Source organism: Dermacentor silvarum, chromosome 7 (genome assembly GCF_013339745.2).
Source record: "Dermacentor silvarum isolate Dsil-2018 chromosome 7, BIME_Dsil_1.4, whole genome shotgun sequence".
NCBI classification, from domain to species: Eukaryota; Metazoa; Arthropoda; class Arachnida; order Ixodida; family Ixodidae; genus Dermacentor; species Dermacentor silvarum.
In genome coordinates, this window is record NC_051160.1 from 138,209,317 (window position 1) to 138,224,454 (window position 15,138).

Sequence of the window (15,138 nt, forward strand, 5' to 3'; positions counted from 1 at the left end):
GAACGCTTAAATCGTACACTGACCGACATGCTTTCCATGTACGTTTCCGATGACCACCACGATTAGGACGTTGCGCTCCTGTTCGTCACATTCGCATACAACTCATAGCATCATGAAACTGCCGGCTACTCACCCTTCTATCTTCTCTTTGGACGCTATCCCTTACTACCCTTTGACACCTTGCTCCCTCTGATCTGGCCTCCATGTCCACGACTTCCTATGCACAAGATGCCATCACGCGTGCGCTCGTCGTGCGCACAGTAGCCCGTGCTCGGCTCTCGTCATCGCAGACCGCACAAAAGGCCATCTACGATCGTCGACACCGGGATACTGATTTTCTACCGGGCTCTCTCGTCCTTCTCTGGCTCCCATCTCGTGTCGGCCTCTGTGAAAAGTTTATGTTGCGGTACGTTGGGCCCTACCACGTGCCGTGCCAGCTGACTCCTGTCGCCTATGAGATATCTCTCATGGCATCCACCTCATCGACTGCCGCACCACGACGTGACATTGTACATCTTTCCCGCCTCTAACTTTGCAACTGTGATAATCCATTTTGACCACAACAAGCACCGGGATGGTGCTTCATCGGCCGAGGATGTCACGAGCAATGGCAAAGATGTAGTGGGGCTGGGTCAGAGGCTCTCTTGTTGGACTGAAACCTGCTGGAACCTGTGTGCTCTGTGCAGTCTTGACTAGACAAGCGCTAGCCGTTTACTGTTAATTAAGTACTCCCTGTAACAATATAATGAAAAGACCTCCAAAGACTCGCACATGTATAGAACCTACAGGCAACAAAAATATGAGTCTAACAGAAAAAGCTCAGCAAGAATTGGGTGCAGGCTAGATGGTAATTCATGAGCAGAGTTGTGCAAAATTGACACAGGGGACAGCGAATCAGACAGACAAACGCTAACTTCCAAGTATTTTATTAAGAGAAATAACAATATTAAGAGAATATACACTGGGGTTCCATGAAAAAAACTAAGAAAACATGAAAACCAAGAAACAATGAGAAGTTTCAGAACTCAGCACTACTGTGCAGCAAGTGTACTTGGGAAGTCAACTTTCTGGCAAAAAATGTACCGACGCAACCTTTACGCATGAACCCTGTGAACACTGAAATTTTCTGCTTCAACAATCCCTCGTGTGCACTGGCTTGACAACAAGTACATTACCGAACTTTTTGAAAGTACACAAACCACTCAAACATCCTCTCACATTAGTGGATGCGCAGGTGAACCTTTAGTGCAGACTTTTTTGAGAAGCTCTGCGGGCACAAAGCACACTGAAATGGGCTCTTTCCTGTGTGGATGCACACGTGACTCTTCATTGTTGACTTGTCTGAGAAGCTCTGACGGCATGAAGGGCACTGAAATGGCCTCTGGCCTGTGTGGGTGCACACATGATTCTTCAGTGCAGACTTGTAGTTGTAAAAGGAACTCTGAGGGCATACAGGGCAGTGAAATGGCCTCTCTCCTTTGTGGATGCACATGTGACTCTTCAGTGTGGACTTCAGTGAGAAGCTCCGAGGGCATGAAGGGCACTGAAATGGCCTCTCGCCTGTGTGGGTGCGCAGGTGTTGCTTCAGATTACTCTTTTGTGAGCAGCTCTGAGGGCATGCAGGGCAGTGAAATGGCCTCTCTCCTGTGTGGGTGCACATGTGACTCTTCAGTGTGGACTTCTGTGAGAAGCTCTGAGGGCATGAAGGGCACTGAAATGGCTTCTCACCTGTATGGATGCGCAGGTGTCGGGTCAGACTACCATTTTGTGGGAAGCTCCGAGGGCATGCAGGGCACTGAAATGCCATCTTGCCTGTGTGGATGCGGACATGATTATTCAGAGTAGCCTTCTGTGAGAAGCTCTGAGGGCATGAAGGGCACTGATATGGCTTATCGCCTGTGTGGATGCGCACGTGATTCTTCAGTGTAGTCGAAGCTGAGAAACTCCGAGGGCATGAAGGGCACTGAAATGGCCTCTCGCCTGTGTGGGTGCGCAGGTGTCGGTTCAGCCAACTCTTTCGGGCGAAGCTCTGAGGGCAGGCAGGGCAATGAAATGGCCTCTCGCCTGTGTGGACGAACATGTGAGTCTTCAGTGTGGAGTTTCTTGAGAAACTCGACGGGCATAACGAACAATGAAATCGCATCTTACTTGTGTAGATGAGCAGGTGTTCTTCAGATTAAGCTTTTGTGAGAAGCTCTGAGGGCATTAAAGGCACTGAAATGTCCTCTTGTCTGTGTGGGTTGCAGGTATGTGCTGCTTCAGCTTGAATGGGCACAAATGGCATTCAAAACGACGCTGGCCTGCATGAACTGTGGTGCATGCTTCAGATCACGTTGATCTGTCTCACAGGCACAAGAGTTACAGTGGTGGTGGTATCGTTGATGACTGCACCATCCGCAGTTGCTTGACAGCTGGAATGCCTCAATGCTGCACCAAGAAAACAAGTAATGAGTAATGCTTTTCACTTTAAGTAATGTTATCTGAGTAATGCTTTTTGCTTCAAAATGAAAATGTCATTACAAAATGCCCGAGGAATGAAAACATTTATACTAGTGCACTGAAATGTACCAACGCAACCTTTATACATGAACCCTGTGAACACTAAAATTTTCAGCTTTTTTCGTCATTCAGTAAATCTTGATGGCGATTTCAGATAAGATCAGAGGACAGCAGGACAACCATTTTAGGTTGCCCAACATATTTTTGTTTGCTCAATAATCAAGTTTGTGAAATATACACATTTTTACCTAAACTTTTTTAATGGTAAAACATCATAGAGGACTGGCAGTATAGCATTAGTGCAAGCTTCCATTGCAATCAAGTGCGGCCCAACTAAGATTCAGTAATACCATCAAAGGCCTGGTGACCAAAATAAGATCAGCATTTCGTCTCAAACTAGGATTCCTCATATTACAGGGTTCGTACAGGTTTCCAAGGCAAAAATTCAAGGGTATTCCAGGACTTTCCAAGACATGTCACAGGTTTTTCAAGGACTCAAAGTGGCATCCAAAGTAGGATTTCTTTACTCAAACATTTCCAAAAATGACTAGTTTTACTGCACTTACAATAAATAAATGTATGCCACAACTATAATAAAAATGTGTAGCCTTAATAACTTCTCAAGATCACAACACAAAATGAATGCTTACAACATCGGCTGAGATTTCTCCAGTATATGCTGGGTAAAGTTCACCAAAATTATTCAAAATATTTAGCAAAGGCTTATTGGACTAAAATAAAAAGAAATAAATGTATATCCCAATGATGTTAATAATGTCTAACCTTGATCACCTTTGCAAGTTCACAACAATACCAAAAAAATAATTCACAAAACACAATGAATGCTCCCAAAGCTACTCTGACTTCTCCAGTATTAACTGGGAAAGTTTGCTGAACATTTCCAAACCATTCAGTGTAGTCTTGCTATACATCCATTATAACAAGTAGATGTATATTGCAATCTTGTAAAACATGTCTTGATCATTTCTCAACTCCGCAATATTAAAAGTTACGGCAACGAACACTCAACAGCTGCTCAGGCTTCTGCAGTATTAGCTGGGTTGGTTCATCAAACATATTCAAAACATTCAGCATACTGTATTTTCCGGTGCGTAAGACGCATTTTTTTTCTGAATTTTTGTCAGTGCGTCTCAGAACAGTGCGACCCTGTAAACTTTTTTTTTTTCAGGGAAAACTGCCGTCAAAATTGAATCCTATGTTATGGCCACGCGAAGCGCGCCGGTTGACTTAATTGCTACGGGTTCTGTGCACGCTATTGAGGTGCCGGGTTCTCATGATCAAGTTCCCGAGCGCCGTGCGAGAAGGATGGAGCAGCAACGCAAGCGGCGGTAGGCCGACCGTGAGTCGATCGACCCCGAAGTCGTCGCGTCTGCAGATCGCTGTCAAGATACGGCGTGGGCCGCTGCACAAACTGAGCAGTTGCTACGAGGGTACAGGCAGACCCCCCCTTTCCGGGCAGCCTTTCCGCTTTCCTCCCTTGTGCGCGATTGGGCTCACCGTCGCACGCTTTCACTCGCACATACAGCATACGGCGCGCGGGGACGATGTTATTGCCCTTGGACTTTATACGAAACATCGCAACAACCACGACGGCAGAAATACGCCTGGAGTGGAAATATATGGCACCCATACGCTTGCGCATGACCCGCGTTCACGGAGCGAAACGTCACTAACGTTTTTTGAATTGCTTACCGAAAGACCAGGCACGTCTTATTCACCGGTGCGACTTATACATACATCTTTTTTTTCTCCGGAATAACTGCCATTTTGAGGGGGGTGCGTCTTATACAAAAGTGCGACTTATAGACCAAAAAATACGGTAATGGTACTGCACTTATATTATCATAAATAATATTATAACAAACTGCCACCCAAAGGCACTGAGCATCAGTGGTAAAGTTGCTCCACTAAAGCTGTCTTTAGCTTCACTAGCTTCACCTCGCGCGCAAGAGTGAAAGTGGGACAAGGCAGAACGACGGGTGAGGAGTTAAACAAACGATAGGGTGAGGAAAGCAGTGCAAACAGTGGGCCTCTTCGATTATCCGTCTCTGACAGTCCCGGACTGTCCGAGAAGCTGCACACGCAACGCTCATTGGCTGAAAGCAGTGCCTCGGGTACTCCGGGACCGTCAGGGACAGATAATCGAAGAGGCCCACTGCCATCCGAGCCAGCACTGAAGCGCGGCACGGGTCTCTCACTCCGTTTGCGGTTTGACAGGGTGAAGTCTTATTTTTTCCGCACAGTTCTGCAAAACAGAACCATGTGCCCTTGCGCCGGCGTATTGTTTCTGAAATAGAGAGTTAGATCGACGCCGATCTACCACAGAAAGGAGGTCACAATGTCGATATCAGAGTGCATTGCTCACGAAATTCAAGGATTTTCAAGGAAGGAAAAAAATTCCAGGACTTTCAAGGGCCTTGAAAACGCACTTTTCAATTTCAAGGCTTTTCAAGGATTTCAAGGACCTGTACGCACCCTGCTGGGTGTAGTAGCCCTTAACAGCTTTGCTGCAAAAGCGAGAAAGAAAAAAAACGAGGTGGGGCTGTGACGTATACGTCACGCGATTCTCTGACTCCGGTATGGGAAAGCACAGGGAAGGAATTTCCCTTGCGGAGGCTAGACGGCACAAGTGGAGAGGTCTCTCTTGGGAGTGGTGCTCGCCTCCTGAAATAACGGGTTCGCTGCACTGAAATATTTCTATCTTGGCTATTAATGAACCAATTTGAAAAATTCTTGCGGTAAGATGCTCCTTAGACATAACCAAAATTTGCTACATGGCCTGGTGAGCGGCCCTTTAAGGGCTGATTAACTTGGGCATAGGTACAATTCGAGAAGTTTTCCAGTCAGCAGAAAATGCACACTGCATTAACGATGCAATAAATACATATAATTATAGTAAATGCATTCCAATTTTTCTTTCCTCGCCACAATATCTTGCTGACCTTGAAATTTTTCACCTATGAATAACACCCATAATATATTGCACCAAAAAAATGGAAACGACCCTAATCCTTGACTTAGGTGTCTGCTAGTGGCACTTGCACCTCGGCGTTGGTGAACCCTGGTGTATAGTTTGGGTTATGTTTGTGTTTTCCTTGTGTACACAACATTTGGCTCCGTGTCCTCTACTTCCATAGCGAACGGAACGGGCTGGAAATCGAACTTGGAAGAGCGAGCGAATGGAACTGGCGGGAAACCGCCATGCACAGAGGAGTAGGCGAGGGGGACACGAGGCGTAGCCCCCTAGCGGATACCACACGAAGCGCACCTACATGCCCCTCCACCACTGACGTGAGAGCATGTAACAAGCGCCGGCACGCAGCAGGCTCACGCGAGCGAACGACGGAGCAGTACGCACCTGGAGAGAAGCAAGAGAGGAGGGAGTGACATGACCCCTCCACTTTGTTAGGCAGGCGTTCAGTCTGTGTCAGGTGGTGTGTAGCTCTAATTCGCTTCTATTTATTTTAATTAGTAATGAGCGGGTAACCCTGGTTTACGTGTGACGTCACTGATGCCGTCACTTCTGGTCTTGGAGTTTCGCGGGAACTTGTACTGATGCGGTGGGTATCTAAAGTGTACGATTGTGTGCTTTGATGTACAGCAATCAGATTTTTTTAAATTGTTTCTAATTATTCTCGACACTTAATTAGCTCATTACTGTACTAAACCTGTGCTCTGATGTCATCTATTAACCACAGGTAGTACCATGGATATCTACAGTTTTATTTTTCTACGATTTATTTTTAATTTCGTCCCACCTCAATGGCAAACCAGAAGTCGGTCCCTAACCTGGAGTTGCTGCGCAAGAAACAAAGAGTCACTCGGCTGGCAAGTGAGATTGAAAAATGATGACACCAACAAGGTAACGTAAGCTGCTTCAGAAATTCTCCAATGAGAGACTAGCCCAAGTGCAATTCGGGGGAAGAATTGATCCGAGACACGAAAGACGAGAATGGCCCATTCTTTAGCCACTTGTACAAAAACGTTCACGTTGCATGGGCATCATACAAAGCATCGGAAGTGGACGTAACACCAGTGCTAACTTTTCTCTTTTTCATTACCAAGAATTCCTCAGCATTCCAACTCGTTCTCATACTGTACGCATATGATTTAAGCCATCTAATGCCATAGTGCACCATGACAAGTACAGTCGACTCCTGGTAATTCAACTCTTGTGACACTGGCATGTTTTGGTCGAATCTAAAAGGCTGCATTAACAGACAGCAGCGGCACGAATAGATTCCAATCTTTTTAAGCTTTGAAGTAGTCTATCGTCAACAGATTACTTCTATACAGACTGCAATAACTGTACATGTTTTCTTCCATCGACCCACAGTCCTCAGCACTATAACCGGCACTGACAAAATTTACAAGAGAAACATCGCCCAGGGCACAGCGCAAGTCATTCTGACCACTTAAGACAGGTTGCTGCCGCCCCTATCGAGTAGCACCACCTGAAGAATTTTTTTTCTTTATTTTCGCATTTTAGAGCTTTTTGTAACCACTTCTGCACACGTAGGGATGCTGACAAGGATCGAATTGACCAAAGTGGCTTGCTTTCACATTCGAACTAAACGAGTATTAGCATATCGCTGGCACCCTCCCTCGGGAAGTGCTTTTTACGTAGTGCGTTAGTGGGCCTGACTGAAATTGGGACCCACGCAGCAGTTGTAGGCTGGTCGATGAAAGAAGACGTGACTATGTTCATGGGAGTTCGCCTGTGTAGCTATGTAACCTTTATTCTTCTATTAAATCACCCCTCTTCTACTACAACTTCTGCCTGAATCACGGACTGCAAGACAACACGAGTGTTCATGCCATAACAATGTATTTTCTCTTGCTGGAACTTCGCAGCACGCTTAAACTGAACAGAAAGTTCACTTAACATAGGTCAATTTAGCAGGTACAGTAGTACTATGGATGTTATCTCTGTGCTTTTCAATACAGTAAAATCTTATTACAAGAGACACTCGGCAATAAGTGACATTTGAAAATGGTTGGGTTGCTTTTCCTAGGTTCGCCATGTTAACAACATTGCACACAAGAAACATGGTTACAAGAGACACACTGTTACTAAGGACAACTTTTGTAGGTCCCTAGAGTAAATTATTCACTATAAGAGACACAACCCACACATGTTCACATGACGCGGCCGAAGTTGTACCAACCAGTATGCGCTACAATTTTCTTTCCCTTGGCTCGATTTTGTTCTGTTCCGCAACCGGATGTCATAGCTTGCATGATAACGACTACAAATTGCACTACATTTTCTGTCATGCTTCTATAATCGCTGTCGCGCTCCCAAGCCGTCTCTGCGACAGAGTACCATTGAATTGGATTTCCGTCACAGCGTCTGCGGTGCTAGTCACCTCGTATGCCGGTAGTCGGACTCCAGAGCCATCACCACGTTTCCGTGAGACAGCTCTGTTCGCATCAAAGATGTGTTTAAACAAACTTTGACGCTGATGTATAATAAAGTCCAACTCATCAGTGTTTTTAGAATTTTTTGGTTACAAGAGACATGTTCATACAGTGTCTCTTGTAACGAGGTTTCACTGTATTTTGTTTTTATGGTATGTTCGAATTTTGTTGACTTAATATTGATTCTAGGAAGCTGAAACCAGTTATGGTGCACATAACATGTTAAAACGGAATGAAATGTCGGTAAAAATCTTTGAGGTGTTCTTTTGTTTTTCAGGTCGAATTTGTGCACACTTGTCAAGCGAGTGTGTTGTGTATCCCATTCACGAGTGCGAGCGCTTGTAGCCGACAGAAATATTCTTTATACAAGCTAGAACTAGTGGGACATGGCTGAACCCTTTGAATGACACAGTCAATACTTCTTGTTGCCTTCTCATGTAATAGTTCAAGGTTTCTTGTTTCATTCGCGTACAGTGTTCAGTTGCACTGTTTAGTCCACTAGAACACAATAGTCTCTGTCCAGCAGCAAACTCAGTAGCAACATGACCACGCAAATTCCCATGGCTTCTCCATTTTGCTGGAGTTTCTTTCTGCATGCAAAATATTACATATGTAGCTGTGGGATGTTTTACATAGGATGAAAAATTTTATGCCTGAACTAACACGTTTCCCAGTGTGCCCATGAAACAAAGGCTCACACTAATGTTATGCATAAAGTCCAAGTGCAATAACATTGTAGCCGCGCGCCGTATGGTATAGCTTGTTTTCAACAAAAATTTATTCTCAGACTTTATTGGTGTCATGTGTATCCTGCCGCACTCTAAAATTCTAACACGTACCCAATTTGCAGCCTATAACGATACAACCGACATAGCGTGTTTGCATGGATATATCAGTCTTTTTCTTAAATTTCAGGCGACAGAATGCGCCTCGCGTTACATTCGGGTTCATAACACGATTATAAGCATTTTCCTTTCTTTTCTCTAGCACTGCCTGACGGCTCGCACAAGACCACACGAGCAGAGACATGCCACTGTACATTTCACGCCTACTTTCTTCTCTGGATTTAGAATACTGTTAATGCCACATTGATGTGTTTATGGTGTATTATTCACAACCTTGAGCAAGACAATCGGTGCTGTTGCGCCGTGGTCTTCAAGGTCACGCAGTCTATCACTGCATGCACAGTGAGGGAAAGGCTGTGCTCCCCTCGGTTTTGTTGCATGATTTTTTGAACAGCTGCCTGTCCAATAACTTCGGTGACATAGAGGACCGACACCGTGTTCGCCAACAATCACAAACACGCCAGCAATGACAAGTAATCCTGCATGCACTATTGCTTCGACTTTATTTCACAACGGCAGTTTGCAGTAACGATGAATAAAGCCCTGCAAGCAATCTCCTAACAAGAAGTAAAAGAAGTTTGAGTCTTATTCATTTGTGGAATTTGCACATCTCGGCGGTGAAGTCGAAAGACTCAGCTTTTCTTCCTCTTCTCTGCCCAGACATAGCCACTGCTATCGACTAAAACTAGACTTTAGCTTCTTACTTCTGGATTCGTCCAGCTTTTCGAAAGATTATATCTTTCGAAAAGATCCCATTAATAGGCCTCACACTAACCTTGAAGACAAAAGGACGTCAGTGCCATCTAGTAAAAATTAGGAGAGCACTAGAACATGAAGACAAAGCAGACACACTTAATCATTGTCATTACATGTAGATGAAAATAATTAAGAACCGCCTCCGCAACCGGGAAGGCTATATGCTAGAACACGATGAAAGCATACACACACCAGCTCTATCCAGTACAAAAATTTTAAATGGGCTTTGGACAATCATGGCAGCTGCTGGCACTATGTTGCTCTCCAGGATTAATATTCACCACTGATGAAGCATCACCAGAGTGGCCGAGGTACAATCCTGGCTGCCAATCTGTTGGTTAATTGTGAGTTCAAATCCTTCCAGCAGAATGAGAACTTTGCTTTCTTTGTAATTTCCTTGCAAAGGATTTTGGAATTCTAGTGATAGGCAGAAGAGGACAACAGACATCAATACGACCAGGTGAGTTCTATATCTCCTTGCACGATAACATTTTGCACAGGGCAGCTATCATAGCATGCTTCAGTCAAGCCCAAACAGCATGAGAGCAATTTTGTGCGCGACAGCGATGAGCGACGGCTTCGAGCGATGAAACGGGCTGTCGCACGAACAGATCACTAATTCTTGTCGCTCGTTTCTGGAAATCTAGAATTCGTCGCTTGTCGCGCGGAAGTGCTATGAGCGACTAGCCAATAGCGCAAAGCCAGAACTGGATATACTTCAGTGAAGTACTACCGATTGTCGCACGGAACGAGCAAACGATTAAATTTTGATACGTGCAAGGATAAGAACGTAGTGCAAGACCTTTAGAAATATTTATGCTGCTTTTTACACTAAAACGCATCAACTTAAATTAATAAAGCACACATCACGCCAGTTTTGGCGAGTATTTGCTGCCCTCATACCGGCAACACCAGGGAGACGTCGCTCAAAGTAGTCGCCCGTCTCGTCGCTCGCATGCGGTACGACTTGTAGGCGACAAGTGAACGCGACAGCCATCTCCATTGCGTCACTGTTGTGCGCAAGATCGCTTGCATGATGTTTATACTTCAAAATAAATTTTCACACACATATCTAGAAAAATATACTCCACTGCTAGCTGCAGAACTGCCAGCACCGTAGTTGAACCAATTAAGGAATGAAATGAGCAATCGAATCTTTAACACTTGGTTTAAAATTTAAATATCTGATTAATAAGTGACGAACAGGTGCATTTAATGACGATAGTTCGACAATAAGAAGTGAACAAAATCGACACTTCGACATATTGAAATTCAACCTTTTTGCTAAGTACTGACACCAACCGATTTTTTTTTGTCGGAAGAAGCGCAAGGATATAACATTACATAGACGCATATACTACAAGACCACAGACTATCCCGTAGAACATTTCCTCCACCACACGTGAAGCTAAACCGTGCAGATGCAGCTGCTTGGCGCCCAGCTCCAAACTAATACGTTCCCCAGCCTTGCTCTCCGCCACACTTTTTACCCTAGCCAGAACCCCGAAAAATGTCCTTTCTGCGGTGGACACCCAAACCTCTACCATTCTACGTGGGAATGCTCCAAACCACCCGGCCTACCTAGAATACCCAACGCCTCCCCATCCCAGTGGGAAGCCGCTCTTTACAGCACAGCCTTTGACGACCAGCGATACCTGATCGACCGGGCCAGCCGGATAGCAGCAGCAAATGGGGCCCTGGACTATGGGCTCCACCCTCTGGGACTTTGTTACAAAACACCAAATAAAGTTTGCTACTAGTACCTCCCCGTCCCGTCGTGGGAGTGGCCCACCGGTGTAACCCCTAAAGGGGGTCGAGCGCCGCCTCCGGATAATAATAAAGTTCTTTGCCTGCCTGCTGTACTCCTACTCCGTTTTCCCATCCCCCCTTTTCCCTAACATGGGCCAGCGTGCCATGAACTTGCATGATTAAGTTTTCCCGTTACATGTCATTTGCGGTAAAAGAGTGATACCCGTGTCACACGGGCACGTTTGGAAGGCCTTCCAGTCGACGGCCTTCGAAACGTCACAACTCTATCGACTCAAAGGAGTTGTCGCGCTGCTACACGGCACATTTGAAAGGCCGTTGAGTGGTTCAGGCGTTTCTCAGCAAAATTGTATGGCGCTGCGGATCTTTATTTTCGTTTTCATGTCACCAAAAGTTAAACAACATTAAAACCACTTAAAAGCACTATAATTTCTTTTATGTTTGTTTATACGGCGAAATGGCGGCGATATGACGGCAGCCGGCAGCCAAGGAGGTTATAAAAAAACTTCTGGAGTGGAGATCCCCTATGCGCGCCCATGCGACCGGCTGAAGCCTGGAAAACCGGTTGGCGGCCATCTTGCTCCAGGCAAGAACGAGCGCTGCTTGCGCGTTGGTAGCACAACCAGTGCGATTTCGTGGTGGCGTTTTATGATGAAAGCGGGAGAATTACTATGATTTATTTAGCGCAGATGTTTTTTTTCAATGCGACAGCCTTTTATGCATACCTCATGGTGGGGTGTCCGTCTCAAGGCCGTTTCAAAACCGTGCTGTTGACACGAAATGATCCTCTTAGGATAAGAGGTGATAGCGCGCGCAATACCACTATTAAGTATACAATATTAATTAAGCATGTGAACTGCAGTAACAATGAATATAGATAAGTGAATGAAGTGTGTTGAGACAGTAATAATGTTGAATTAGGAGTAAATAATCGTGGATTAAAGGGGTTTAGCTGGGTAATAGGAGATTAACGAAAGGTAATGATGGGAAGAACACGTGATGCTGGGCTAGTTGATGATGATGGGAAAGCCACATTTAACATTCTAAAAGTGATTACGCAATTGAACTGAGGCGATAATGCGTGCACAGAGAGGTGAATTAGGCGAATTTAGAGTGACTTTTTGCTGAAAGAATTGTGACGAAATAAAGTAACGAAGACTCCGTAAAAGAAGTGGAAAGCGGCCGTCGTATCATTGAGTTAGCGACGTTAGGGCTTTCATGTCGCCTAGTTCAATCATCAGGAATCCCCAGTAATATTTGCCTTGTCAGGATAAGGACAAATGCACAAGGCAGTTGTTAACGCAAGAATACGTGGGCTGAAGCTGTAACGCGTTTTATGCGCATCAGCTTGCCACATTACCAAAGTAACACGAAGTACAAGGTGAAATCAGTAAAGTGGTAAATAAATTTTATTATGTCCTGGCTATTTTGATAAAAATAAGCATAAAACAACATGGTGAAAAAAATGAATAAAATATTGCATAACTGCATGGTGCATCACAGTGTATACTATAGGAAAACAATGCCAAACAGGCATACATAAAATGTAAACACATCAAAACAAACAAATTTTTCGGCTGCGCAAAAACAAAAAATTGCACCAATGCCCAAAATTAAAGGCATGCTGATAATGTCACTGCTTAAGGCGCACGGTTCAGTAACTACGAATAATCGCTTTTAAATATTGTAAAGATCGTGAGTCCGCAATAGACGAATTTGTATGAACTCTGATTTGTATAGAGCTTTACACGACGGCATGCAACAGCAACTTGATCTCCGAAAACAGTAATATTCGCGATCCAGCCTAAGTTAAATTACGCCGAGATAGGACACCTATAGCTGCACAAGAACTGTTGTTGCTCCAGGCACATATCGTGTTGTTACACACACGATATGTGTGTGTAACAACACGCATCAGTCACATATCGTGTTGTTACACACACGATATGTGACTGGCAATACTCTTTATTTGCCAGTTAGGTCAGTTATTTTCTTGTTTTGATGCGAAACAGTTGCGTGCCACGCTTACAAACAGTCAACTTGTGAGACGCAGCTACGACGTCCGCCAGGTCTGTGAGCTGTATCATTTTATATAAATAAGTAGTAAATAATTCCTCTCGACATGCGGAATCTCATATGCAAGCGCACCGGAAATATATACAACAGCAAGCATTTTTTACGAACTCGCTTTTTTATGCGGATGTGCGGAGAACACTAGAAAAATGGTTGGAGTGCTGCCCTGTCGCAGCCTTGTCGTTTGACCAGACCTGTCAAAACAACCCTCTTCAAAGTGCACCGAGCAAAGAACATCCGAATCTTTAGGCGCCCAGCCATCTCTGCTAACAGCGAGCTGCCATGCGTCACGCAGCGCTTTCTCTTTCGGGAACCTGTCGCACAAACATACGTACGCAGAAAAAAGCTTGTTTCAGCCTATATCAGCCAATTAAAAGTAGATTGCATGTACAACAGCGCTCCTCGACGGAGATAGTGCACAGCAATGGTCGAGCGATTGAAGGCTTTTTCGAGCTACATATACACGTAAAACGTTACTCCTGACTTTTGCTTCGCACGATTCGTGCGACGCAGGCGTTCACCATCCCGTTCAGCAGAGCTTGCATGTTCCCTTACAAACGCAGAACTACCGCTCAGCAGACCGTAACTAAGCACTATAAATGCCGCAACTGCCGAACTACCGCAAGGGCCCAAGCGGCGCAGCTGCGTTTTCTGCCCGGAGCAATATGGCGGTCGCCGGCGTCAGCCGCGGCGCGGCATCTCCACTCCAGAAGTTTTTTTTATAACCTCCTTGCCGGCAGCACATGAAGTAGAGGTAATGTGTACATGGAGGAAGGAATGAACACAAGCACGTCGCTGTTGTCGAGAGTACGTGCAGTTCGCACATATCAAGTAGCAAAAATACTTTATTGAATAATTAATAACACTCACAGAATTTTTAGAGCATTTTCGTTTGATTTGTTCTTTCTAACCATGAGTACAAGCACACTGTGAACGAGAGGGCATGTTCGCGCTGTTTCCGCTTCCGTAGCTCAAAGGCCATCGAGATTTCGATAGAGTTGTAGAGTGCTCCGTTGACTCAATAGACTATTGACTCGACGGCCTTCGAAACCGCTCGTGTAGCAGCTCGAACTTGACCTTTGAGTCAACTGACCATTGGTTGGAAGGCCTTCGAAACGCCCGTGTGACACAGGTATTAGTTAAGTTTCACATGCCTTCGTTGGGAATTTGTCCTTTTATTCTGCGAGTCCAGGGTAGCATCTTTCCACTTCAATTATGGAGAGCGAACTCTCTGTGATATCCCGAAACGAGCGGACGACATCCTTTATCTCGCCGATCAAGATTGCTTACAGGATACTAACTAGTCTTGCTGAAAGGCGAGAAAGTGTAGCGTTTTAGCACTGCCGATACTCACGCTTGTCTTTTGCCACAGGAAGAGCATTGGTCTTGGAGACAGCAAAGCCACCCGGCACAGCAAATCAGGCGCCTGAAAGACACGCGTGGAACTAGAGTGTACTCACAGCACAACAGCGCGCAGATGATGATGATGATGATGTAGCTGCTGCCTAGACTGCTGCCTTTTGAAGTGGGCGATAGATCCACGCCTCACAGGGTGACGCCTCCTAGATTTTAAATGCACTTATCTCTAAGGATGTGCTTGTGCTGGTAAAATGCTGCAAAAGCGATTTCGGGAGCGAAAGCGATTTCGGGCGTTATAGTTGGTTCTTTATGTGCCCGGGTTGTTGTAGCGCCATGGAGGAAGGGAAAAAAAAAAAAAAAAAAATGTCTAGCGCTTATTAGGCGCCCTAGCTTAGGC

The 15,138-nt window shown here is 45.1% G+C and overlaps 1 protein-coding gene across 2 annotated transcripts; it reads right to left on the reverse strand.

The window, feature by feature from the left end:
* Positions 1–658: 658 nt before the first annotated feature.
* On the reverse strand, positions 659–14,845 carry LOC125946987 (gastrula zinc finger protein XlCGF57.1-like). Of its 2 annotated transcripts, XM_049671267.1 has the most exons (3): positions 14,737–14,845; positions 1,729–2,427; positions 659–1,560 (listed from the first exon to the last, which is right to left on the reverse strand). In XM_049671267.1, the coding sequence occupies exons 2-3, from the start codon at positions 2,141–2,143 to the stop codon at positions 1,220–1,222; spliced, it is 756 nt and encodes a 251-aa protein (XP_049527224.1). In that variant the 5' UTR covers positions 2,144–2,427; positions 14,737–14,845; the 3' UTR covers positions 659–1,219. The 2 variants fall into 2 exon arrangements, with proteins under 2 accessions (XP_049527224.1, XP_049527223.1); XM_049671266.1 differs by having other exon boundaries at positions 659–2,427.
* Positions 14,846–15,138: the final 293 nt, after the last annotated feature.

Coding starts and splice junctions, on each gene's coding strand:
- LOC125946987 (XM_049671266.1), bottom strand. CDS start 2,143: ATGCGATTTCATTGTTCGTTATGCCCGTCGAGTTTCTCAAGAAACTCC.